Genomic DNA, 25,184 nt, shown 5'->3' with positions numbered 1-25,184 from the left:
GTAACGTAAGGTGGTGAACGTACCAAATACTCTTCCTTCCACCTATTTTCCTCTCCGAAACAATCCTGTGAGGTGGACTGGGCTGAGAGAGGGTGACTGGCCCAAAGTCACCCAGCTGGTTTGCCTAAGGCAGGACTAGAACTCAGTGTTTCCTGATTTATAGGCCAGCACCTAAAACATTTTATTATTGTTGTTATTGTACTTCATAATTTAAAGCTTGCTGGGATGATTCATGTATGTATGTATGTATGTATGTATGTATGTATGTATGTATGTATGGTATCACTAAAGTTGTAGAAAAAGCCCACTTACTACCCTTTCAGTTTAGATGTGCTAATTAAAAAAATACTCTGGTTTGAAAAGAAGCAGTTAAGTAATTAGGAAATAGTACTAATTTCCTTTTGTGAAGCAGCAAAAAATAATATGCTATGGTTGAATGCTGCCTGAATATAAAACCATGGCCTGTTAGTGGTTAACAAAGATGCTAATGGTTAGTCGATGTGAGGCCACTGGCAAAATGGTATCAGACTACAAAGCAGAATTGTTCCTGCAAATGTTTCTAGTTTGTTATTTCCATTGCTTGTGCACATGCAGGAGTTCAATTTTGAAAACAAAAATAATAAAATAAAGAGAAAACCTCCCCTATCTCATATGTCATAAATTCATTCCCAACCTGGCAATGTAGGCTTTAGTTACAGCTTGTAAAAATTGACAAGCAAGCCAGAAAGAGTTGGCTAGCAGCCATAGAAAGATAGCTGGAATAATAATGACAAGAGAAAGACAGTCATTGTTTGCCATCTCACTGTAAGTGCTCTGGATGAGTGTTTTAATCTTGCTTACTGTTAAATTATATCTGATGTGCTATGGAAATATGGTCTACATTTATGACTTGGGGACTTCAATTCCCAGAATTCCTGAATTACCCATGCTGGATCAGGAATTCTGGTAGTTGAGGTCCTCAAGTCATAAAGGGGCCATGGTTCCCCACCTCTGGTTTACATATTACCCTAGTTGCTACCTGGTTGTCGCCCAAGGAGAAAGTATCTGCATTATACAATACTAACCTCAAAGAGTGATAGGCTTGAGCAAGGCGTCCCAGTACCCTGTCATCACCCAGCACCAAGACACGAGCTGTATGCAGTTTTTTCACTTTAACTATTGGTTCCATGGTACTACCGCCAGATTTCCGGTGCAGTTTCCCAGTCTGCTTTGCACCTTGGCCACTGCAATTACTTTGAAGCAAAGCTACGCTATCTGCATATTTTTTCTTCATGCAACCCTTTCTCTGGAGTCGAGAATGCTCAGTCTCAGCATTGCAGGAAGTTGGCGTGTCATCAGCCAGAAAGAGCAAGTCCCTCTCAATCCCACTGTCATTGGAGAGCACAGAGAAACGTGTCTGTTCATAGCAGTCATAGTCTGGCACCAGATCTTGAAATTCAAAGCCATCCACTCCTGGACTCAGAGAATCCTGTTCACCACACTGACTTGGTGAACGGAGAAACTGCACCAACTCTTTCCCTAAAATGAAGAGATAGTGTGAGATTTTGGGAAAGCCCTCATAAACTTGAAGCCGGTATACAATGGCTTCTTATGCAAGATAAATCTTAGGCTGAAGCTTTGGTTAATGAAGATAACATAGCTGAACATAAAGTAATGAGCATACTGCCACAAAAAGCCTTAATATCTTCCTCCTTGAGAAGACTAGAGCTTTAAAATGTTCTGCTGGGGAAAAAAAACCCTATCTTCTGGGTTTTTGCAGTAAATGATATATCTGAGGGATGAAGAACAGTCAAGGTAATGAAAATGAGGTACTAATTCTGATGAGAAGTGATTGTATTCCAAATAAAAACATCCATTCAACGCAAACTCTAGTTGTAATTAAATCATATTCATGGGTTTAAAAGGTTTGCTTTTATTTTAAAATTTTGCTCTTTTAAAAATGCGGCAGGTTTTCAAATATTTATTCCTTTTTTTAAAAAAAATGATGAGCTGCTTGTATACAAATGATTACATGCAGTAACACCATTAAATGATAAAAGAGCACACACAAAAATATAGCAGAAAAAAAACATGGTGAATCGGATTTCCCCCTCACAATCATTTCAAATGTGCACTTAAAATGCTTCTATTTTAATGCATTGCTTTTATAGGGGAATGAAGCCTATTTATTCATTTTCATAAGATATATTTCCTGAATAGCATTCACATGACACCCAAACCACTGTTCTAACTCATGGGGGAAGTGAAATCATTCAGAAATCTATCAGTCCTTTTCATGCTGCACCATCCACTCTTAGAAAAGCTTTCTTTGTGACCCAACTATTGATCTGGAATGCTATCTGCCATTTATTTATTTGTTTGTTTGTTTATTGTTTCTTTTCCTGTTACATAACTTATTTGCATCCAAAGTCCCAAAGGTACTTTTCAAAAGGCAACTGGACTTTGTTTTTTTCCTGGAAGTCATTTTGCTTCTCATCCAAGAAACTGACTCAGAAGCTTCTTGGATGAGAAGCAAAACATCTTCAATGAAAAACAAAGTCCAGTTGTCTTTGAAAAAGCACCTTTGGGAAAACCATGACCTGGATGACTGAGAATCTCCATAGACATTTGCATCCAAAGCTTCCTTCAAATAAATAACTTCCTGGTTCAGAGCTTCCTTGTTCATGTATCACCTTAAGCCCTTAGGAAGCTTTCTTAACCACTAAAGTTGGCCTGCTTTTCTATCAGAATAAAAAAAAAGTAAGTAGTGAAATTGTGGTTATTGCTTACCCACACCCTCCACCCACAGTGACTTAAAGGCTTCCTAGCATTACCCAGCCGTCACTGAGATAATATAAAGCCTTTTACCATGATCTTTATATCAATGCAATGATAGTTGGCTGAGTCTAAAAGACACTACAAGAGATTAGAGTGGACTCCACCATAAACAGTTTTACTTTTCTGCCAGTTAGCTATAGTTCCAAAACCCATGTCAGAGTTCAGATACTTACAAAGTTGGTCTTCATCAGTCCACAGGTGGAAGCTGATTTTAGGGTTGGGCAAAGGGATGTCCGAACTTTTGTCTACTGAAGAGTTCACCTCTGTAAAATATAAAAATCTTGCTGTTTATATATCACTTCAGGTTATAGTTTTGGCCAGTCAAGAAACACTGATAAAGTCTTAGAAAGAGATCAGAGAAATGTGAAAATTAGTCTGGGAGAATGTTGGAATGTTGCTCTGCATTGGGTTATGGAACCTCACATTTAGTTCTCTAAAATAATGTTCAGGTAAAAAAAACACACAGCAAAATCTGATTAAATGTTAGATAAGTAGCTACTTTACAAGCAGCAACATTTTTATAGAGGGAGAGAGAAACTCAGATTTGGGGATAGGAATGCATACTCAGTTGCCACTTGATACCACTTGTACCCAGTTGTTATTAGCATTTTGCTGCTTTAGCTTTCTTTTTCTTAAAACAACAACAACACCCTAATACAGTTCTTATGGGACTGATTTTGACATTGTTGCTTTTTGCTGCAACAAAAAGGATTGTAAAGCTCCGTATAAGGGACAGATTGGATATATTCATCCTGCTGCACATACTAGGAGAAATAAAGCATACAGGAGAGGGTATCACAAGTTCCCAAATCTCCTTCCCCAAAACAACTCAGGGACCAAGACCACCTTCTTCCAAGTTCCAGAATGCTGCACTTACTTCTCTCTGAAGGACTCAGCAATGTGCTGTAGATGTTCTCAAGGGCCTCAACATATTGACTATATTCCACATTCATTTCTTCAACTGCATGTTCGGTTGCTGCCATCACTTCTTGGAAACAGTGTTCAATCTCAGCTAAGGGCTTTGCCTATTAAAGAACAGAAGATATAATTAGGTTTTACAAACTCCTAGGACGAAATTCAAATAAACAGACATTTATATAGATCTACTGTGACTGTCATAATACTCAGCTTTGTTTAAGTGGAAAACTGTTTTTTCACCAGGAAAGTGCAAACATGGAATATCTGATACAATTGACATATTTCTGGAAGTAATTTGATAACTGGGGTTTTTCATTTTCCCCTCAGTAATATGCTGATGAAAAAAATATTCTTAACTAGGGTTAACAATGTCTGCATATTTTGTAAGCTTCTCTTTGTCTATTCATGTTAAATAATAAACAGATCCTTCTTTTAATTATGGCTTGTTGAAATGCAAATCCTATCTACATTTTTTTTCCAAAACTAATTTCCACTATTTTTAATAGAGCTTCCTCCAAAGTAATGTTGAAGTTTCATAGTTCTTATTGGCATTAAAGACAGAAGACTATTTCAAACAAAATCTGAAGGGGGTTTAAAGGGACAGCTCCATTTCTGATGATTACATCACTCAATACAAGCAGAGAGATTTCAAGATGAATTAATATATGTTATTAATCAATCAGTTTTCAATGTCATTAATATGTACAATCTTAAATGGAATTTTGTTATGATCAACACTTCATAATAATATTAGTTTCAAGGTTTGGCAAGGATAATCCAATATAAGTAAATTCTACTAGAAACATAAATGGTATTTGTGACAGGGATTAAATAAAGTGGATTGGAAGTTAAATATGAATTAGCAATGTGATGTAGTTGCCAAAATAGCAAATGAAATTTTATGTCGCATCGCTGGAAATACAATTTTCAAATCATGGAAAATAATTATTCTGCTTTAGTCAGACCCTGCCACACTTATCATCCAATTCTGGGCAACACACTTTAAAAAGGATTCAGAGAAACTAGAACAAGTTCAGAGAAATGTAATTAGGATGATCAAAGGACCAGAAACTAATTCCTATGGATAAAGGTAAATATGTTTAGTGTTGAAAAGAAAAGCTTGAGGATCATAAATAGCATTCTTCAAATACCTGAAAGGATATTACACAGAAGATGGATAAAAAACTCTTAGTCATTGTTCACATTGTTCCATATGTCACGCACAAGACATATAAATATGGATATAACTTAGAGAAAGTCAGATTCTTAATTGAATGCTATAAAAAATTTCCTAACAGAAAAATTAGTTCAACAGATAAACCAATTTCCCTCTTTGGAGGTGTTTAAGCAGAGGATGGAGAATCATTTTTCAGGGCTACTTTAATTCAGATCACGGCACAGAGTAGTGAAAATCAGAGGGCACTTAAAACTCTGATACCAAATTTCAGGAAGATTTTGATTTGTAAAAAAATGATATGTTGGTTGATGAGTTTAGAATGGGGCAAAGAGCTTTTCCCAGTTGCCAAATGAATTATTCTAATGAGAACATGATGTATATGGGTGTATGCAGGGCAGGGAAATAATGGCTCATGAGTAATGACATCATGAAAATACTATGAGTTGTGTAACTATTGTGATGCAAGTACATAACTGCTGCATTTGTGTGATAGTATTATTACACATGTCATTTTGCGATTATCATGGTCTGTTATTGATGAAACTGGTTCTCCCTGCCCCAAATAATCCAAAAGGTACTGGTTTATATGCCCCACAAACACCAATGGTGTGTTTGGAGGATGACAAAAGTTATACAGATATTGAATTCAAAACCCACATGATCTCTGGAAATGGGGACAGCACTGGATTTCTCGATTTCACCTTCTGAAATAGAAAGCAATATTTTCCCCAAATGTGGAGGGAGGTGATGGATTAAGAAAAACTAAAGTCCTATCAAGGACAATCTCCACTTTAAGTCAACAGGGCTTTGGAAGGTGTAATGGATTCACCGTTTCATTATTTTCTTTAACTATATTTAGAATTGCCCTGTTATTTATCGAGGCTTGTTCAACAAAAGTTGGGAACATTTTTAATGTAGAAAAATCCATATTTTAGCCCTGTACACAAAGATGAAAAACGTGCTACATTTTATGCAATATGATATCAAACTCTCAGGTGTATCAATAAGCCATTCCTCATCCAATTCTCTGCCTTTCTCAATTATTATAAAATCTTACAGAAAATAGTTCGTTTGAAGTTATAAAAATGCTTATTTCACAAAATGTTTGCAGGAAAGCAGTCATTTAAATCTTTTGCAATGCAGCTCATTTTTATTACTGTGAGGTTTAGCTTCAAGAAATCTATAGTACAGCATATTTATCAGATTGGTGGCTAAATATCAAGAAAGCTTCTACTTAAGCTAAATGTTTGCAGGAAAACAAGCACATTTCCAAGAATTAGTCTTTAATCTGTAGGATTACTGGCTTTGTTACTATTTACCACTCCAACTTTTTTTTAACCTTAAGGGAAAAAACGTATTCCAATACATTTCTTTTGCTTTAAAAAGCAGAAAGCTTCCAGGTGTGTTAGACTTCAACTTCAACAGTTCACAGCCCGTTGAAAATTATGTGAGTTGATGGCCAAGAAGGTAAGGGAATTATGTGTCTTTCTTGGGCAACCTTGTACAGTACACATATATCTATTTATGAACTGAAAATGAAATCTGATCTTGATGCAGCACTGTGAGAAAGAAGGAAGTTAAAAATCTCCATCTATAATATTTAGAGTGAAAATGTTATTTTAAGGGATTTTAGTTACTTCATTCATTCAATCATTCAATCTGCAAAACCAAACCTTCCTTGTTTCTTCACAATACCTGAAATGCTTCATGCAAGTTCCTCATATCACAATGTTCCTTCAGGCCTGTTTGGAAGGCATGTGCTATCACATAGATCATGCAGGACCTGGTACACTGGAACATTTGAGCAGCCTTGATTTCATCAACTAGTGCTTGGCATACAGCCCCAGAGAGCAAATCTGGATCAACAAACATGAAAATCCTAAGGAAATGAAGAGTTAATATATATGTTACATAAGCAGAACTTATTAGCTGCAGATATGAAAGTGAATCCAAGAGTCTGCATGGGAAGCTAAAGGGCTCCGTAAACAATAGGTTCCATGCTTAAATCCACAATATTCCAGATTCAGTAACATTAATGGTCCCTTCAGTATTAATGGTTTCATTTTGGTGTAGACACTTGATCTTTTGCTCTAACAATTTATTTTTATGTGGACGTTTTATCACCAATGTAATAACAACAAGCTCTTCAACTAGATAGCACCATAAAGAAAAGGAACCCTGAAAGAAAAATCATAAATCTATTTACAATTTAACAAAGCTTAACTTAAATAGAAATCAAACAAAAGGCATTTTAAGAAGTCAGACTGATGTTCTTCTGCAACAAACATGTAACATCACACACATGCAAAGCATACTTTAAAACTTAGTAATAAACAACTTGGAAAACTTCTTTCAGACAGATGATCATACAGCACCCATAGTTTTCATATACTTTTCAATTCACTGCCTCACCATATGATTCAAAGTCCTAATTTTAGGATAGCTAGAGGCACAAAAGGGACAAGGGAAGTGGCATACTTACTTATCCTGATAAGGGAATGAGTCATTTTTGAGGCCTTGTTCTGCAGAGACTTTCCTTTGGTATAATATCCCTAGTGGATAAACACATATATAGCAATCAAAATACAAATGTCCATGGTCTGATTTTGATTCTAATAAGTAATTGGTTAAGGAAATAAAGCTCAAAACTGCCACCATGAGCTACTGGACAGCTTGAACAGTGAATAATTTCAAAGCAGTCTTAACAAAAGCATGAAATATGCTTACAGATAAGCCTTTTATCGTGCAATCTTCCTGCAGTATTCTTGGGGAGAGGTCCATGCATCACTGCATGTGTAAAGAATAGTCCATCATAATTCTACCATATTTTCTGATCCCTTTTCATTTGATGCTAATTTTACATATTGGTTAATAAACAGTCATTATATTAATACAAATACAACAAGCTAAAATAAATAAAGCTTGCTACCTGGGATTGCCCGTTCTAGTTTCAGTTGGCCAGCATAATCCAAACCAATAGTGCAGAAAGGCTTGGGCAAAGTAAGCAACTTCTTGAAGAAATCATAGACCCTCTCATATAGGTCATCAGATAAGCAAGGCACCTGGGAAAATAAGAGTAAATGTACAAGCAGAAGTTTCTTCATTTGAAACACATTTAATTCTCAGAGGTGTAAGAATTTCTGCTGCAGGTACTAGTTACTGTATTTTTTAGAGTATAAGATGCACCAAGATTTTGAAGAGGCAAATTAAAAAAAAGTTTTTGCACTCTGCAGACCTCCGCAAAACGGCCCTTTTTTCACGAAAATGGGCCCGTTTTTTGTCAAAAAAAGGGCATGCATAGGTTTTAGGAGGCTTATAGAATGCTCTTGGGGGATGGGGGGCAAAAAAACACCCGGTTTTGCACTCATTTCTGCCCTCCCTAGCCCCCGGGAGCACTCTATAAGCCTCCTAAAGGCTATGCATGGCCATTTTGGTGAAGGGGTGGGGTTTCGGGAGGCAAAAAAATGCTGTATTCAGTGTATAAGACGCACCCAGATTTTCAGCCTCTTTTCTGAGGGAAAAAGGTGCATCTTATACTCTGAAAAATATGGTATGTTAAACATGAGTAGAAAGCAGAATGTAGGGTTATGGTAGGGTTATAGAATCCCCATTTATAAGTAGTCTACATTACTGATAATCTAGATACCATCACAAAATCAATGTTATTGTTTGTTTTCTTTTCCCATTGATATAATAAACAATGCATGGCCATTCATAAATATACTGCATCCTATTATCTGTATCTGTCATGGCAAGCAGATTATGAAAGTATCCATTGAATCTTTACAAAGCTCTGCTTCCTGTCCTAAAATCATTGTCCCTGCATTCTTAATCTGTGTGTATGCACACAAATGTGCCTTTGAATCAGTGTTGACTCTTGGAGACTGCCTGGACAAGTTCCTGCAGTTTACTGGGCAAGGTTTTTTGAGAGTGGTTTGTCATTTGCCTTCTTCCTAGGGCTGACAGAGTGGCCTAAAGTCACCGACCCTTCAGAAGGAACACATTTAATTCTCAGAGGTGTAAGAATTTCTGCTGCACATGACTACAACTCACAGTCTCCCAGTTTCTAGCCGGATGCCTTAACCACAACACCAGACTAGCTCTCTTCTTAGTAATAAGCATAGCATACACATAGCAAACTATTCTTTATAAGTTCCTCCCTTTGAAATGGATATGGAGTCCCAGTGCCAAAATTAATGCCTGATATCAAGGCATTGTAATCTATTAATCCCAGTCATGAAGAAATAAGGTTCTTACTTTGATCAGCGTATACATCAGTGTGTGAACCAGGGGTATGATGTGCTTCTGATAGTTACACCTTTCTGCCTGAAAAAGAAGAGTTATGTTAAATATATTCTAAATATTGAATTGTTTTCTAAAGAAGAGAGGCAGTTTTCCAAAATAAAATCACAAAAGAGAGGAAGGCAACCAGCCAAAGCACTACAGCAGCAATGCTTCTGAAAGCATACATAACAACCACTGTAAGAAAATCTCTTGAGCTTTGCTGTTTAATAATTAGTCTCTTCCTTATTCGGAAACATTCTGAAAAAAGGTGGTGAAGGGTTGAAAGCTATAGGAATGTATAATTTAAAGGGAAGGTTGAAGGAGCTAGGCATATATCCCACATCCAAAGGAGAATAAGCTTCGTTGAATAGCATTTGAGAAAACTGGTCCTAGATAAAAGTTTTTTTAATCACAAAACATATGAAAGGATTTACTGCAAACAAAGGTTTTTTTTAAAATGATACTACTATACCAAAGACAGAGTTGCTCTTAATGTATTTTTTCCACTGACATTACATTTTGAATTTTTACAAAAACACTGGATTTACTTTCATTAGGAACTGTGAAATGAATGATTATTCAAATGAGCCTGCCAGAATTCTGGGAAAACAATATTGATATTATCTGTCTCTAGCCAGACGATCCTTTACTCTCAAAATTAAGGGCTAGGAATGAAAACTAGCAAAAGCAGCAAGACAAAAGAGACAAATTAAGGAACATCAGTCTCTGGTCAACCCTGCAGAGATCATGGTAGGTGTGATAAATTGAGATAAAGAAAGAAACTTGACCTGCAAATTAGATATTGAAGCTATGAATTCTTGACCTTGAAAGAGTGCATTCTTTTACACTGGGATTTGGTAAGCATAGATGACACTTTAATCTAGAGCAATGCAGACATCCTTTTCTCCCCTCCCCCCCCCTATTTTTTTAGCCAAGGGCTACTTAATATTTTTAGGAACTTTGCAACCACAAAAAGGTAGGACCAAAACTTTTGTCTCCTTAATTATTAATTGTGGGATTTTGAAAACTAAGATAAATTTGCTCAGTCTGATTTAGGTTAGACCATTTTGCCTAACCCTAACCCATTCTTTTTAGAATAATGGATCGAAAAACATTCTGTGGGCTGAACTTTCACAATTTGTAACTGAATTTCAGCAGTGCAATTTTAGGGGACTGGCTGCATGTGTTCCCAGCCCAAGAGTTGTTCACTCCTTGGTTTTTGGCTTGGTTTTTTTGGACTTATATGCCGCCCTTCTCCCAAAGGACTCAGGGCGGCGTACAACATAAAAACACATATGACAAAAGTAAAAAAAAAGATTAAATAGGAAATCCAATAACCTTCAATTGAAAATTTACATCAAATTTAGGATTAAATTAAAAATTGACAATTTAAAATTAATAATTTATTTTATCCTATTCAGGCCACTCCTGCTCTAGCTGACAATAAGTTGCACTGATGTCTGCACAAGAAAACCACCAAGTTCAGAGAGCACCAAGGACCCCAGGGAAGATATCCCTATGTGTCAGCTGCAAGAGAAGATAGCATTGCTAACATTTCCCTCAGGATACGTTGCCCAAGTCTCTGAGAGAAAACCAATTTCATTCTTTCTAAATCCAGAAGAGTAAGATTGACCATAAAACATAGTTTTATATTCATGATCAAGTCTGTCTGGGTTAATAAGATTACCCCCAAACATAAGTAAGGTCACTTGTCTATTTGATTGTTAGATTTACATTCCACTTTTTCTTCAAGAGATTAAGGGATTTAACATCTCAATTTATTTTATTAAAAAACCCAACCACCTGCTAAAGCAGGTTGGATTACAAGAGAGTGACTGAGTAACAAAGCCACCCACTGAGTTTCCATGGCTGAAGGTTGGCTTGACCTAAATCTCCATGGTCCTAATCCAACACATTTACTATTACATCATGGTAGTTCTCATTTCTTACTCTTTCGAGTTCTTTCACCAAAATTTTAATCCAGAGGATTCCATTTTGGGGATTCCGGTCAATTTTCTTGTGCAAGGTCCATCTCAGCATCCCTGTGAGATCAAAATCAAAGTATCTATTAATGTTTCATTTATTAATTCAAGAACACAGTATATAAAAGAATGGAATTCGTAGGAGAGGTAAGGCTGGATTGCAATATGTTCAGGAAAAGCTCTCAGGATATAGGTATCTTTCAGTATGTTTTACAGGTAAAGGCTCATCTATGTGATCATTAGTTTTAAGTACAATTAAACATATTAATAATTCTTTCCAGTCCTAAAACTGAGGTATTCATTTCCACCTAGGATAGGAATTTGCTCCAAAGATGTTTTTAACAAGCTATAGTATTGCATTAAAAAAATCTGAACAAAAATACTTACCGTATTTTTCGGAGTATAAGAAGCACCTTTTTCCCTCAAAAAAGAGGCTGAAAATCTGGGTTAGTCTTATACACTGAATACAGCATTTTTTGCCTCCTGAAACCCTGCCCCCTTCACTAAAATGTCCGTGCATAGCTTGTAGAGAGCTCCTGGGGGTGGGGAAGGGCAGAAATGAGCAAAGAAAGGCCATTTTTGCTCAATTATGTTCCCCCAGCCCCCAGGAGCACTCTATAAGCTTCCTAATGCCCTCTTTTGACAAAAAATGGGCCCGTTTTCTTGAAAAATGGGCCATTTCTGCTCATTTTTGCCCTCCCCCCCACCTCCCCAGGAACACTCTACAAACCTCCTAAGGGCTATTCATGCCCTTTTAAAAGAAAAAGGTTTTTTTAAAAAAAATTTGCCTCTTCAAAACCTTGCTGCGTCTTATACTCTGGTGCATCTTATACTCCAAAAAATACGGTACATTGCCTTTTGCCTATAAAGATTCTCAATCATTCAACACTGCTTTTCAAAAGGGAACTGGACTTTCTTGATATTTTTCTTGAAAATGTTTCACTTCTCATCTAAGAACTGAAGAACTGAAGAAGCTTCTTGGATGAGAAGTGAAACATTTTTTTAAAAAGCCCACAAAAGTCCAGTTGCCTTTTGAAAACTACTTTTGGGATATTACATTGCCTTGATTTAACTTCAGTATTTCAGGTTAACAATACAGCATTTGTTATGCTATGGAACAACACTAATCCCGTCATACAAATGGCCAGATAGCACAGGATAAAAAAAGCTAAGAGAAATGGATATTGATACTGGTTGAAACACATCATAATCTGTCTTTAATGTTTTGTTGCAATTATCTTCGCACAGCACAACTAATCCGGGCAAATATATCACCACTGTGAACTGATATCCAAAGATAAAGAGTGACTTCATAGAAAGTAATGAGATTATCACTTACTGCTTTTAAAACTTTCCTCTGAAAAACCTGTGAAGAAATTTCTCAAGGCCCAATTGGAATCAGAAACATAGTGGACAGAAACTTAGCTATCCTTGTGTCTTTTTTCTGCCCTATTTGGCTGTGAGATGAAAATAATAAAGTGAATTACTTCCCAGAGAAGCCCTGGTTTTGCTCTATACTTTCATTTCTGGGTGGATGATAAGCAGAGTGGGTGTTTAGGTTAAACTTTCAACCTAAATGGCATGCTTTAATCCACTTAAGCATGTTGTGTGAACCTAGCCTATGTGGATTAATTATTCCTTGCATACATTAAACCAAATCAATTGGGAATCCACACAATGGATTTTAACAATGTACTACCCAGCCATTTGGCAGTTTCTTTTCTTTAGGCAAAGCTCTTTCTGCTATCTTGCTGCCTGAAATCTCTCAACTAGAGATAACAGTTGGAAATTTCATCTGTACAAAACATGTTCTTTGACAATGAGCGATTGCTTCTTCTCAGTAGTTTTACTGGTAATAAGGAAGAATTTAATGGGCAGAGATTTGTCCTCTAGGATCAGATCAACTACTTCATCTTTTGAGAAGTATCTCACCAAGTAAGGTATCTAAAAACAAATTCCAAGTGAATGACATCCAAGCATGGACAGTCAAGCTTTCCTTCCTCCAGATTATGTAGGCAGAACATGTAGGAGATGACCAAGCTGAGCCAGAGGGCAGGGGTCAAATGTGTTTTCAGTCTCAGGTCTCTTCATGCCCACAAGGTCCAGCCCACTTTGAATTCCATTGGCTCTTATCTACCACTAATTTCCTTTATTAGTTAATAAATTAGTTAATGGTTCAGATTCTTGAAGAGAGCTTAATCTTGCTATAGACCTTTCTATTCATTTGAACTGCCTGGACTTCCTGATTTCCTGTATTGACAGAATGGGTGTAAACTTAGAAGGCTGGTTATCTGTAGTGATCTTACCTCTCTCACTTTGGAAGGCTGGATGGTGGCCATCAAGTTCCCGAAGAAGGGCATGCACACTTCGGAGAAAGTCTGACTCAACCTCTTAAAGCAAAAAAGGAAATCAACATGAGGAAAGAGGTTCAGTGAGTTCTAATTTTTTAGTTTCATACAAACTTATGTAAGTTTACATTTACATAACTCCATCATCAAAGGCAAAATCCTAGTTACATACTACTAGTGTTGTTAGCTCCTATTTGAGATATATACTCTTAGCTAAGCAGCATCAGAGTTATGACTAGTAGATCAATATTGTAGAATATGGATTTTTTATAAAATCAAAATATCTATGTTTATTTTTAGCAGTATTTTTTCATACTCACTTACTTTCCTGGGTAGTATTTACAAACAAAACTTGAAGGATACCATGTGTAAACAATTCAATTTGTAAAAAAACAACAACCCACCTCTGTTTTTTTTATTTAAACAACCCATCAGCAATTACTATCAGCCATTCCATAAAGAGGAAAGAAAATTGCAACAATATTCCTTTTTTATGATAAGTGAGCTTAATCAAGCTTATAGTAGTTTTCTCATGAAGTCTTTAAGTATAAATAATGCTTCATTTCAAGGCACCCTAACACTTTTTCTTTGGGTGTTCCTTGGGTTTAATGAGCATAGCTAGTTCTTGTGATGGAATCTGCAATTGAGGTTGGGAATGGAGTTAATAGCCTGGCTAGCTTGGACCTTGGGACGCGGTGGCTCAGTGGCTAAGACACTGAGCTTGTCGGTCAGAAAGGTCGGCAGTTCAGTAGTTCGAATCCCTAGTGCAGATTGAGTTCCCATTATTTGTCCCAGCCTCTGCCAACCTAGCAGTTCGAAAGTATGTAAAATGCAAATAGAAAAATAGGGACCACTTTGGTGGGAAAGTAACAGCGTTCTGTGTGCCTTAAGCATTTAGTCATGCCGACCACATGATCACCGAGATGTCTTCGGACAGAGCTGGCTCTTGGCTTTGAAACAGAGATGAGTACCGTCCCCTAGGATCGGGAATGACTAGCACATATGTGTGAGGGGAACCTTTACCTTTACCTAGCTTGGACCTCTGCAGGGGAGGAAGCAGCAGAGACCTGATCCTCTCGTATATTTTCTTTTTGTTCCCCCTCAACAGAGAAGGGATAGCAAAAGAAAACTGAAACCATGTCACACTTCCTAATTAGAATCTCATGGTTTAATACCAAGCACAAACCTGGGTTTTCCATATCTGGTCAGTGTTTAAAGGAGTTGATTGCAAGCTTAATTGTAGCCACGTTCTTTGGAGAGCCAGGTGAACGGAGGAGTCTGTTTCACTCAGCATGGCCTCAGGTCCTCTACTGCTTCTGTAAAATAAGATGATGGTGTAAGACAGATATTATGGACTACTGCGTGGAAGAGCGAAGGATGAAATGGTTTGCTTCCCACAACAGTTCAGTGTTCAGAATGACATCCACGCTCACACAAGTGCATGAAATAAGATTTTCCTTTCCCTCCTACAGCTACAGCCCACCCCCAGCACTGTAATCCTCTAGATCTTGTGAGGTCGGCCATCAGTAGCACAAGCTATTGCTATTCAGCATGCTGGCAGGCAGAACAGGGGTTATCTAAGATCCTGAACAGACTGATACCTGTGGGATACTTGTTTTTTAATTGTAGATTCAGTTGTATAGACCCATCCTAGATTCCAAGCACAGGAAATGATGTTGAAATGGCTTCCAAGGTAAGCATAGGAAATGACATTGTGAAGATCTGGCAGTAGAAAATTCAGCATGACAAGATTCTGAATACAACACTCTGAGACTGCCATAAATCAAGAAGGCCTCACTTACCTCGTTATGATATACAGGGCACAAAGAAACTCATGAGAAAAGTTCAGATAGCCAAACAACAATAAGCTAATTTATATTACAGGATCTATATACCCAGCCAGATCTCTGCAATAGGCTGTTTAAACCTGTCAATTTCCATCATGTAGAAACATACCTAAAATAGACTTGCTTTACCTGCCTCACCAGTGTTGACAATACCTGCAGATATTTGAAAGGATTAGCAAGTGGAATGTGTTGTCTCTTCCCTCTTGCCCTGAAACTAGAGATCTCTTAACATGTTTGAAACCAGGAGTCAAGCCAGATATTATAATACCTGCAATATCTGATAATATCTTCAAAGTGTCCTCCAGAGTCTTCTGATGTGGAAATTTTCTTGTCATAGGCTCTCCCTGACCAATTTCATCCTGAAGCTCTTTGGAAGAAGGTATCACAAGCCTGCCAGAAGCCACACTGATTTAGTGGCTTTGTCTCCTTGCCATATTTTCCACACTCCAGTGTATTTGGCCCAGTTCTGAGGCAATTATCCAGCACCTTTGGACCCAGAGCTTAATGGTAAGGCCAACCTTGTAAAATGCTTTTCTTGTTAGCTATTCCATAGCCTCACATCAACTGGCCTCCCCAAACCATACAGGCTGGGCTACACGGTGGAATTCATGCATTCATCCTTGAGAATGAAGCCGATGAGTCCAAGAACAGATAATGGCATTCATTTTTCCTCAGCTGCAAAACAAGAAGTGCCACCACAGCAATCTTTTGAAATGTGGGTGGATTTATACTAGTTGTTATTCCAAAATGTGCTAACATTTTCCTCTTAAATATCAATATGCGCATACACATACTCACAAGAATTCACGTGACAAGACATGGGCTTAAAGATTTCTAGAAAAGTAACTATGTCTGCCCGGTGAAACAAAATTAATGTAAACTTTCAGGATATTTTTGAGACATTAGGATTCAGAGACTCATACAACGAATGTATAAAACAAGAGAAGGCATGTAGCGGCCTGAAGGTTTCATTTAGTTCCCTGAAGATTGGTATTCCTTCCAAGCCCCTTTGGATGTTGCTATCAAAGAACAATTTTTAATGTGACAAAAATAATAATCAAATTCAGTAACTGTATTTATTAAATTTAAAATTAATTGCTTTTAGATGTTGTTCTGGGCTCATTCACTTTTGACAACACAGCTCTGGTATGCAATTCAATAGGCAATTCCGCTACCCTCTTACATATTGTACATTTATGGTACTTTCATTGTCCTGTTTTTTTTTTTTAAAATAACGGGATTAAAAAAACCCAAAATATTGTGTGGCTATGAAAAGTTAGAAATTTGCAAACAAAGATGTGGGATAAGGTGCCCAGGTACTTCTACCCACTGATGATTTTTCTTCTTAGCCTTCCCAACTAATTTACTCATTATTCATCTTGAGTACCAAGCAATTTTCCAGCTGTTCACAAAGTAATGTATAAAAGTTAATTCCCACCAGAAAAGAAACCTGGAGAGTTTTATATAATTAATAAGCTGCAAGTTTCACTGATATTAGAGGTGGGGAAACTCCTACCATTTTGCCAGACACTAAGAAGCCAGTTAGAAAAAACAAATAAAATATTTCCACCCAAAGTAATTTGGGGTGGAAATATTTTATTTGTTTTTTCTAACTGGTGTATTGGGAAATGATGGGAAATGATTCAGTTGTTCTAATTCTTCCTAAAGAAACTGTATGATTTCAATTTTCTGATTGAAAGCAAGTTATAAGCAAATACTTGACAACATGCATCTCACTCGATCAAGCTTCTCTTACCTAGATTACAGTCAGCTGCTAACTGGCATGCTTATAGCACTTTGGGTGGTGGGACCACAATTGGTAGTCCTCAATTTATGACCACAATTGAGTCCATAATTTCTATTATTAAGCAAGACAGTTGCTAAGTGAATTTTGTCTCATTTTACAACCTTTCTTGCCACTGTTATTAAGTGAATTACTGCAGTTGTTAAGTTAGTGACACAGCTGTTAACTGAATCTGGTTTCCCCACTGACTTTGCTTGTGGAAGGTTGCAAAAGATGATCACACGACCTTGGGATTCTGCAACCATCATTAATTCAAGTATCTGAATTTTGATCATGTGTGACCACAGGGAAGCTGCAATGGTTGTGAATGTGAAAAATGGTTAAAAGTCACTTTTTTCAGTGCCAATGTAACTTCGAACTGTCACTAAACAAATGGTTTAAGTGGAGGACTACCTGTATTTCTAGCCATTTAGGGGATGCCAAGTTTGGAAACTGCACTAAGTAGCCTCTACTTAGGATGCCTGCCATCAGATAGCAATTGAGGGGAAGAATTACTGGCCCTTTGCACAGCATGCTTAACTGGGTCATGGAGATGCCCATTTAATCTCAGCTAATTGACCTGCCACTGTATCCAAAAGAGATAAGACCAGGCTAGAATAGTCTTATTTTGGATAAAAGTAACATTTCCCCAATGAACTAATTCCCTCTATTTTGTGGAAACAACTTACTAAATGAGGAACATGGGGACTCTTTCTTTGGTGGCTGGTGGTATGAAGGTGTCAATCCCCCTGCAGAGCCATATGGAGGGGATCAAAAAGGACAAAAACAGTTTGAGTGGTTGCTGTGTTGGTGCTGAAAGTTAATTTTCCATTCAGAAGGGGAGGGGGAGTGATAAAGCCAAATATGGGAAAGGTAAATGATGCCTTCTAGTGTTCTTGATAGAGGCTAGGAATCTAAAAACATGGCAATGTTCAACTGCCCCACTGCACCAGAATTATGTGCTACCGACAAACAAGCCTTGCTTTTCTCGTGAAAGTGAAGCAATACAGCACTTTCTTTAAACTTTTATTAGAGGCTTGAAATCTTTATCTCACTGGGAATTACTTCATGTAGAATGCTACGGAAGTCATGACTGCATTTGATTTTCAAAACCAAAATGTGGCCTAATAAATCCATATTTTAATTGGATGATTTTAATCATCAAAAATATAATTGAACTTATCACAGTGCAAAAGGCATCTGATCATGTGTCCATTCAAAATATTTCGCCTATATTTATACTTATGATTCTACTAGTGATTTTTTTTTTTAGAACTAAAAGTTTCCTTTCTCATCATGGGTGGGCCTTATTGCAGAAACAGCTCTAACCATTTCCGGTTTTCTATTTTAAGACCCCAGTCAGGCAGAAGTTGTTGCAGACAAACTTCCTCTTTACACCTTTGTCAGGGCCATCAGTGACTGCTGAAGCTACAAACAGCCTCCAAACTCCCACAACTCTTACGGAAACAATTCTCCAACAGACGTTGGCTCAAACCTTGGAATTTAGCAACAGCAAACAATGAAGCATTTACTGAGGATCTGGAAGACAATTCTTAGATATTAACTGTAGCCACATGCTTAGTTTGTGTGTAAGTCATTGAGACCTTTTTAAAGATAAGGCAACTGTTCTGAGCCCCATACTTGGGAGGAGAGATAAGTAAGGTTCAGAATGTCAAATCACCAGATTTCCTTTCATTCTAGGCAATCAAAATAATCTGAAGTTTTCCTCATGCATTCTGGTTTACTTCATCATTGGCATAGCCACTTGTTCAACATTACCTTTGTTTATTCTTATGCACCTGACTAATGTAGCAAAATAAAAAGTACATGTACCTGTGCTAGTTTTAGGAGAAAATTAAATCCTGGCAAATTTTATAAATAAAAACTGACTTATCTTGAAAACCGTTCAGTGGTTTCCTTGATCTCTAAGTCCACTGTTTTTCACTGACATTCTTGAAAAGTAATATACCAATCTCTTTATTATGTATGTATGATGCTCAGGAAACCTGACTTTGCATGTGGTCCTAAGCATACTCTTTTCAAAGTTCCGCTGAATAATGTAAAGTATGTTCAAAACTGAACACTGGGTATTTGCCAAAATTGGCTTAAATTAACTAGTCAACACATAGGCAAAGAAGTAGTGGCAATTTCAACTACCTGGCTCTTTGTTCTTTATCCCCCTAGAAGTTATTGATATATTATTTTGAGGATCTATCATCACACTGGCTAGAGGATAATAGGATTCATACTTTAACGTATCTGTAGGCATCAGACAAGTGAATGTCATCGATCTATCTATATGTAGTAAAATGATGCCAATCATAAGGTACCAGTAACTACTTTATAGTAAAAACCCATATTTATAAACATACATCCACAAATGCAATCTGCTCATTGCATGTGCATTAAGAAATCCTCGTCATTCAAATAACATAACAGAAACTTTGAAAAAATACATTTTAAAATCATATACATGCAAAGGTCAAATTTAGTCATATGGAACCAGGAAGTAGATATGTGAATATGCTTAGTATTCCTAGAACCTGTGTTTTCCCTATTTAATACTCAAAACAGCCTATGATCCACATACTTATAGCAAGGGAATTGCACAATTTACAAGAGACCTTTTTAGCATATGGAATCACAGCAAGCCATTCTGTGGCCAATTGACTGATCTTTCTCTTTTTTATATATACATGTAGTCCTCAACTTACAACCACAATCGAGCCCAACATTTCTGTTGTTAGGCAAGAATTTGTTAAGTGAATTTTGCCCCATTTTACGATCTTTCTTGCCTCAGTTATTAAGTGAATCGCTGCAGTTGATAAGTTAGTAACCCAGTTGTTAAGTGGATCTGGCTTCCCCATGGACTTTGCTTGTCAGAAGGTCACAAAAGGTGATCACATGACACAGCAATGGTGATAAATATGAACCAGTTGCCAAGTGTCTGAATTTTGATCACAGGATCATGGGGATGGTGGAAAAGTCATAACTGAAAAAAAGTCATAAGGCACTTTTTTCAGTGATGTTGTAACTTTGAACAGTCACTAAATGAACAGTTATAAGTCAAGGACTACCTGTATAGGGCAATACTCACATCCTCTTTCTTTAGGATCTGTGACAGGTCAGGCAGGACAAGCTGTATATTGTCACAAAATCATATCCTACTGCAATTAGAAATTTGATTTGTGCTGATTATATATCAAAACTTTAAAAATGTATGCTGTTTCTGCACCCAGTTCTTTCTATCTATAGCTTTGTGAAAAGAACAGCACTTGTCTGAGTTATCTTTCTGAAGATGTTACACTGGCCTACCTCATTCTGATAATCCCTGTTTTGGGGAGGGCATATTTATGTTCCTTCATGGGTTTTAGGTGCAGAGTTTCATTCAGATAGTTGTTTAGTGTATTATCACTAAGGTTCTTTTAGAAAAAGAAAAAGAATTGCCTCACTTCCAAATTCAGCTCTAATGTAAATGGGAACACGAGTCTATTCAGTTAGCAGTAGAATCCCACTCAACTGAAATAAAATGGATTTGAGGAACTATTTCTTTACTTTGCAGTATACTGTCCTTGGCCACCATAAATGTAGAGGTTAGGAAATTAGCAAATTAGAGGGCAATACCAGAATTAAAATATGATAAGATATAAACTATAAAAATGCCAGAAAACTAAAAACTGCAAAAGCTACAGAACTAATTAAAATTAAAGTTTATTGAAATTGAATACATGAATAGTGAAGCGATTTACATTTTATTTGACTTGACTTAATTTATTTTATTGCTCTAATGGTCTGTGGATCCTGCATCATTTGTTAACTATGTGGAAATGTTTATGTAGTCATCAAGAATCAAGATAGATTCAAGGTGTCTTGACGTTTGGATACTGTGCTGTACCTATTTGGAGAATAGATGGTAGTAGGTTTCAAAATAATATTTGATAAGGTAGCAAAATTCATTTTACACAGCAGGTTTCAATGGGTTCTTTGAAAACTGTTCCTTTTATGTAGGAAAAGTTTATGGGATAATATAGCTGCTAATTCTTACATGCACCATAAAGCTTCTTGTGATTTTTGCTGCATAGACTAACCCAAATAACAACCTTGCAAATTCCAAAATCTTTTACTGTGATAAAGCAGGAGGAGAAAAGGCAGAAATTTTAGATTTTTAAAAGCAACTTTTACAAAACCATACACTTTCTGTAACAACTGCTTAGATTTCTGAGCAAACTTTACCTTATTCTATACATTCATTCTAACCACTAGAAAAACCACCCCCGTCTTCCACATATCAATATCAAAATCTAGGAGCTTGGCTTAGTTTGGCTTCAACCATCTATCCTTGCTTCCAGAAAATATAAGTTCTAACTTTTACATGAAACGCCTTTTTAGTTAAAGGTACTTTAATATGTCACAGTGAAACTGAAGAATTTACATCTGCAAATCAGAGGCTTATTAGGACATCAACACAATACTGAACTGCAGAGAAATGCATTTTCTATACAATTCTAATTTTAGCTTAGGTCTTCCCTTTCCTTTTAATGAGGGTGGAAAAACTTGCAAAGTCGATTGCTATATTGGGATTTAGCTTGGGGAAACCCAGGAAGAGACAGGGCCTCACTTGAAAGACGGTACTATATGTACTGTTGTAAAGCTCAGATACAAGCATTTGGGACAAGGGCTAATTTAATCTTTCACTGGCATGTGGAGGGCATACTGCAGAAGAGTGGCTGGAGACAGGAGAAGAAGGTAGGGACAACACATTATTTAACTAAACTTCAACATTAATTTAAATGAAGTAAAATGGATTTAAAGACCTCATTTGTTTTAACTCAACAACAATATTTGTGTAATGCCAGTTGGGCATGGCTCAGAAATTATATTTTAAGTTCAGTGGTTAAGTGCTTATTTTAGTCTTAGGCTGCAACCGATGTCTTTTTTACTTTCTGTAGTAAAACAATGCAACCAAGGAGAAAGGTGGCATATTGCACAGCAGAAAAAGAGCAGGCAAATTACTGGCAGCAACCAGAAACTGGGAACATAATTCCATGCATGTTTTATCATAGGGAAAGCCTACTAGTTTCAACGGGACTTATTCCTAAGTAAACACGTAGTGACTTGTAAAAGAAAGAATGTGGCACTGATTCCAAGAAGTGGCTGAAAGCTGGCAAGAGATTATGATTTCATATATAATGCAAAATAGGTTGATTCTCATAGAATGATTCTCCTTAGTGGCTTTTAAAAGATACGGGTTTTCTCAATATATCAGGTGTTTTATGAATCATAGCTTTAGCCGGAAGGATATGCACATCAGTTCTTAAACATGAAAGATCCTTTGGGGAATTTCTGCCAACTCATCACATTTAATTAGATGGGAGTGAGGAGTTCCAGAAAGCATTTAGCATCTCTGAATATAAACTGAGGAGGTAATACAGAAGGAAATCCAACATGTTGCTGAATCTGTTCATAAAATGAAGCAGCCCATCCAAATACTTGGAAAAGTAGTTCTGCTCCAAAACTTTACACAGAAGTGGTCATGTCCAACATTGGTTGGGGCAGCAACGGAGGCAAGGTCTCACTCATTTCTCCCAAAATCTGACTCAGGACTTGCTCAATTCACTGAGTAATAAACTAATGAAAAGGGCTGGGTTGCTAACAAATGAACTATTATTAAGCTATACAAATTTGCTATGTGATCTGATTAAACATGTTTTTTGCACCTAGCTGTAGTATGAAAGCACTTATCATTCTGTCTGGCTAGCACACAAAGCAACTGATCCATCAAGATCACAAAAAACACAAGAATGAATACAAACCGAACAGAAATGGAAAGCATACCCATGCTATTTCAAGCCCTACAGATCAATTGAAACCACATTTGCCTATCATCTTCTTATACTCCTGCCTTTCCTCCAGCTAATGGATAGGATTTGGGGACCAACACTTTTAGTGAAGTCTTCACAAAGCCTGAAATTAGATGGGAAATAAATTCCCACCGCTTCTAAGGGATTTATTGCATTGGTGCTCACATGAATATTAATCATTTAGTGGCAGAAACATCAAAAGCTGGTAGATCACAGATTTTTTCCATGCAGAAGTTCCAAATTCAACCCCTTGGGCATTTCTAAGTGGGGAGAAAGAAAATTATGTAAAACTTTGATGAGTACCAGCCACAGCAGTAAGCTAAATGAAGCAATTTCTGGTCTTGGTGCTTGGAAACTGCAACAAGCAAACTGAGCAACATTTCAAATATCACAAACAGGGCTGTGGTACCACCTCCAACATAAACATCTGCAGTAGTTCCAACTCACCCATCTGAGCCAGGAAGAATCAATATTTGGTTAATAAAATGTTTCTTTGAGGAGGCTCTTTGGGCTTATATAAAAAGCATTAAACTGAAAGGAAGAGCAGCTGCCATGTGGTCCCGGCTGCAGTAAGGGCACCCATCCAGCTAAATGCTCTGAAGGGCACCAGCTCCTGTAACACAAGCTAGCAATTGCGTAAAAACAACCGACAAGCCGCCTCTCCAAAAGCAATCACAGCCATCCTCGCACCTCTGTTCCAGTTTTTCCTGTCCCAGGGTGGAGGGTAATCTGGAAACAAGGGCGAAGTGTTTCTGCCAGGAATTTGAACACGCAAGTCGGAATTAACCCGCTCTTGCCAGGCGCGCCCAGGGGTAGCGGAGGGGAGAGCACCGTTGGCTCCACTTTGCAGGGATCATCAACCCCGAATCTTTTGGGAAACACCTGTGGCCCTTGTTTACTGGGGATCGAGTCTGCCGCGCTGCATTTCTCCCTTCCCGCCTTGCCCCGTGGCCGGAGGGACAATTTTCCCTGCACGGGACACTGGCTTATGCTGTCGCTTAAGAGACGGAAGCCTCGATATCCGGCAGAGAGAGAGAGAGAGAGAGAGAGAGAGAGAGAGAGAGAGAGAAAACGCGGCTCCTCTTTCCCTCCCTCACCCCACCCCCACCCCCCTTCCCAAAGACTGCAACTTTGTCCCTCGCACCACACAAAAACTTTCCTGCTCCAGATCTGGCCAAAACACCCCTCGCCCCTCCCCACTTGGTCGGAGACCCAAAGAGAGTTTGGAGAGACCCGCTCCAAAGTTTTCTAACGGGGAGTCTCTGGAAGATTTTTTTAAAGCAGAATTGGCGACCCTCGGGACTCTTCACCGAACGGGGAGCCACCAAACTGCCTTCTTCTGCCCGTTGGTGCGCCTCGTCCAAGGGGCATTAATAAACAGCCCGCCTTCCGCGCCTCGTCCTTTTTCTCTCCCGTCAAAAGCTGAGGAAGGGGGGAGGGCAGCGGCGGGACCCCGGGACGCGCGAGAAAAGCGGGCTAAGGGAGAGCAGTCGTTGGGCTGCCGCCGTACCTTTAGAGCGAGAAAGCCGGGGTCAGTCTGGAAGGCTTCCCAAGAGCGGTCCCGGTCCGAGCTCCCGTAGGACCCTTTGAGCACGGGGGCCATCTGGGGCCTTGGCTTAAGGTCCCGTCTTCATCCGCGCGCCCGGGCTCCCTGCCGGCCTGATGGCGCGCGCCGTCTCGGTTTTGGCTCGGCTGCTCAGGAAGTGCTTGGCGGGGCTCGCTCGCTCCCTCGAAGTTTGGCTTGCGAACGGCCGCTTACCTCCTGCCCGAGGGCGGTTCAGACGAAGCCCGCAGAAAGATCCTCGTGCCCTGCCAGAGGACCAGACGCACTTCCTTTCCTGTCCGAAGGTTGTTGCTTCGCTCGGCCCTGGCTTTGCCGCCCGCCCGCCTGTCTGGGTTTTATTTATTTATTTTCCGGCGCCGAGGAATCGCTGAGCTCAACTGGGCGTCCGCGGGAGTTGACGGAATCCCGACGCCTCCCGGGACAGGAGAACCCAAACGGGAGTTACCGGAGAAGCCTCTGGAAAGCTAGGACGGTGCCTCGCCGGCTCCACCGAGAGACAGCTCGGTCCACGTGAGCTTGCAAGAGGTCAGGCAGGTGTTTATCCGCCTCTCCTTTGGTGCCCGGCGGCATTTGCCAGCCTCTCGGTCGGTCGTCTTTCCACAA

General features: G+C 38.5%; 1 protein-coding gene across 2 annotated transcripts in view; it reads right to left on the bottom strand.

The window, feature by feature from the left end:
• Positions 1-25,184, bottom strand: part of PIK3R6 (phosphoinositide-3-kinase regulatory subunit 6) — a 36,531-nt gene extending 11,347 nt beyond the window's left edge. Inside the window, exons 1-12 of one of the 2 annotated variants that reach the window (XM_081938141.1) lie at positions 24,528-25,184; positions 14,713-14,842; positions 13,485-13,568; positions 11,147-11,238; positions 9,170-9,238; positions 7,842-7,974; positions 7,640-7,699; positions 7,395-7,464; positions 6,608-6,791; positions 3,695-3,842; positions 2,991-3,080; positions 1,065-1,518 (exon numbers count right to left, since the gene is read on the bottom strand). In XM_081938141.1, coding sequence (XP_081794267.1) covers positions 1,065-1,518; positions 2,991-3,080; positions 3,695-3,842; positions 6,608-6,791; positions 7,395-7,464; positions 7,640-7,699; positions 7,842-7,974; positions 9,170-9,238; positions 11,147-11,238; positions 13,485-13,568; positions 14,713-14,725 — 1,397 coding nt within the window. In that variant the 5' untranslated portion in view covers positions 14,726-14,842; positions 24,528-25,184. The remainder of the gene's footprint in view (positions 1-1,064; positions 1,519-2,990; positions 3,081-3,694; positions 3,843-6,607; positions 6,792-7,394; positions 7,465-7,639; positions 7,700-7,841; positions 7,975-9,169; positions 9,239-11,146; positions 11,239-13,484; positions 13,569-14,712; positions 14,843-24,527) is intronic. The other variant, XM_081938142.1, reaches the window with a different exon arrangement.

This window comes from Natrix helvetica (assembly GCF_964273705.1).
Source record: "Natrix helvetica genome assembly, chromosome: 1".
Taxonomy (NCBI): domain Eukaryota; kingdom Metazoa; phylum Chordata; class Lepidosauria; order Squamata; family Natricidae; genus Natrix; species Natrix helvetica.
Note: the sequence above shows the minus strand (reverse complement) of the source record. Positions and strands in the feature narration are given on the sequence as shown.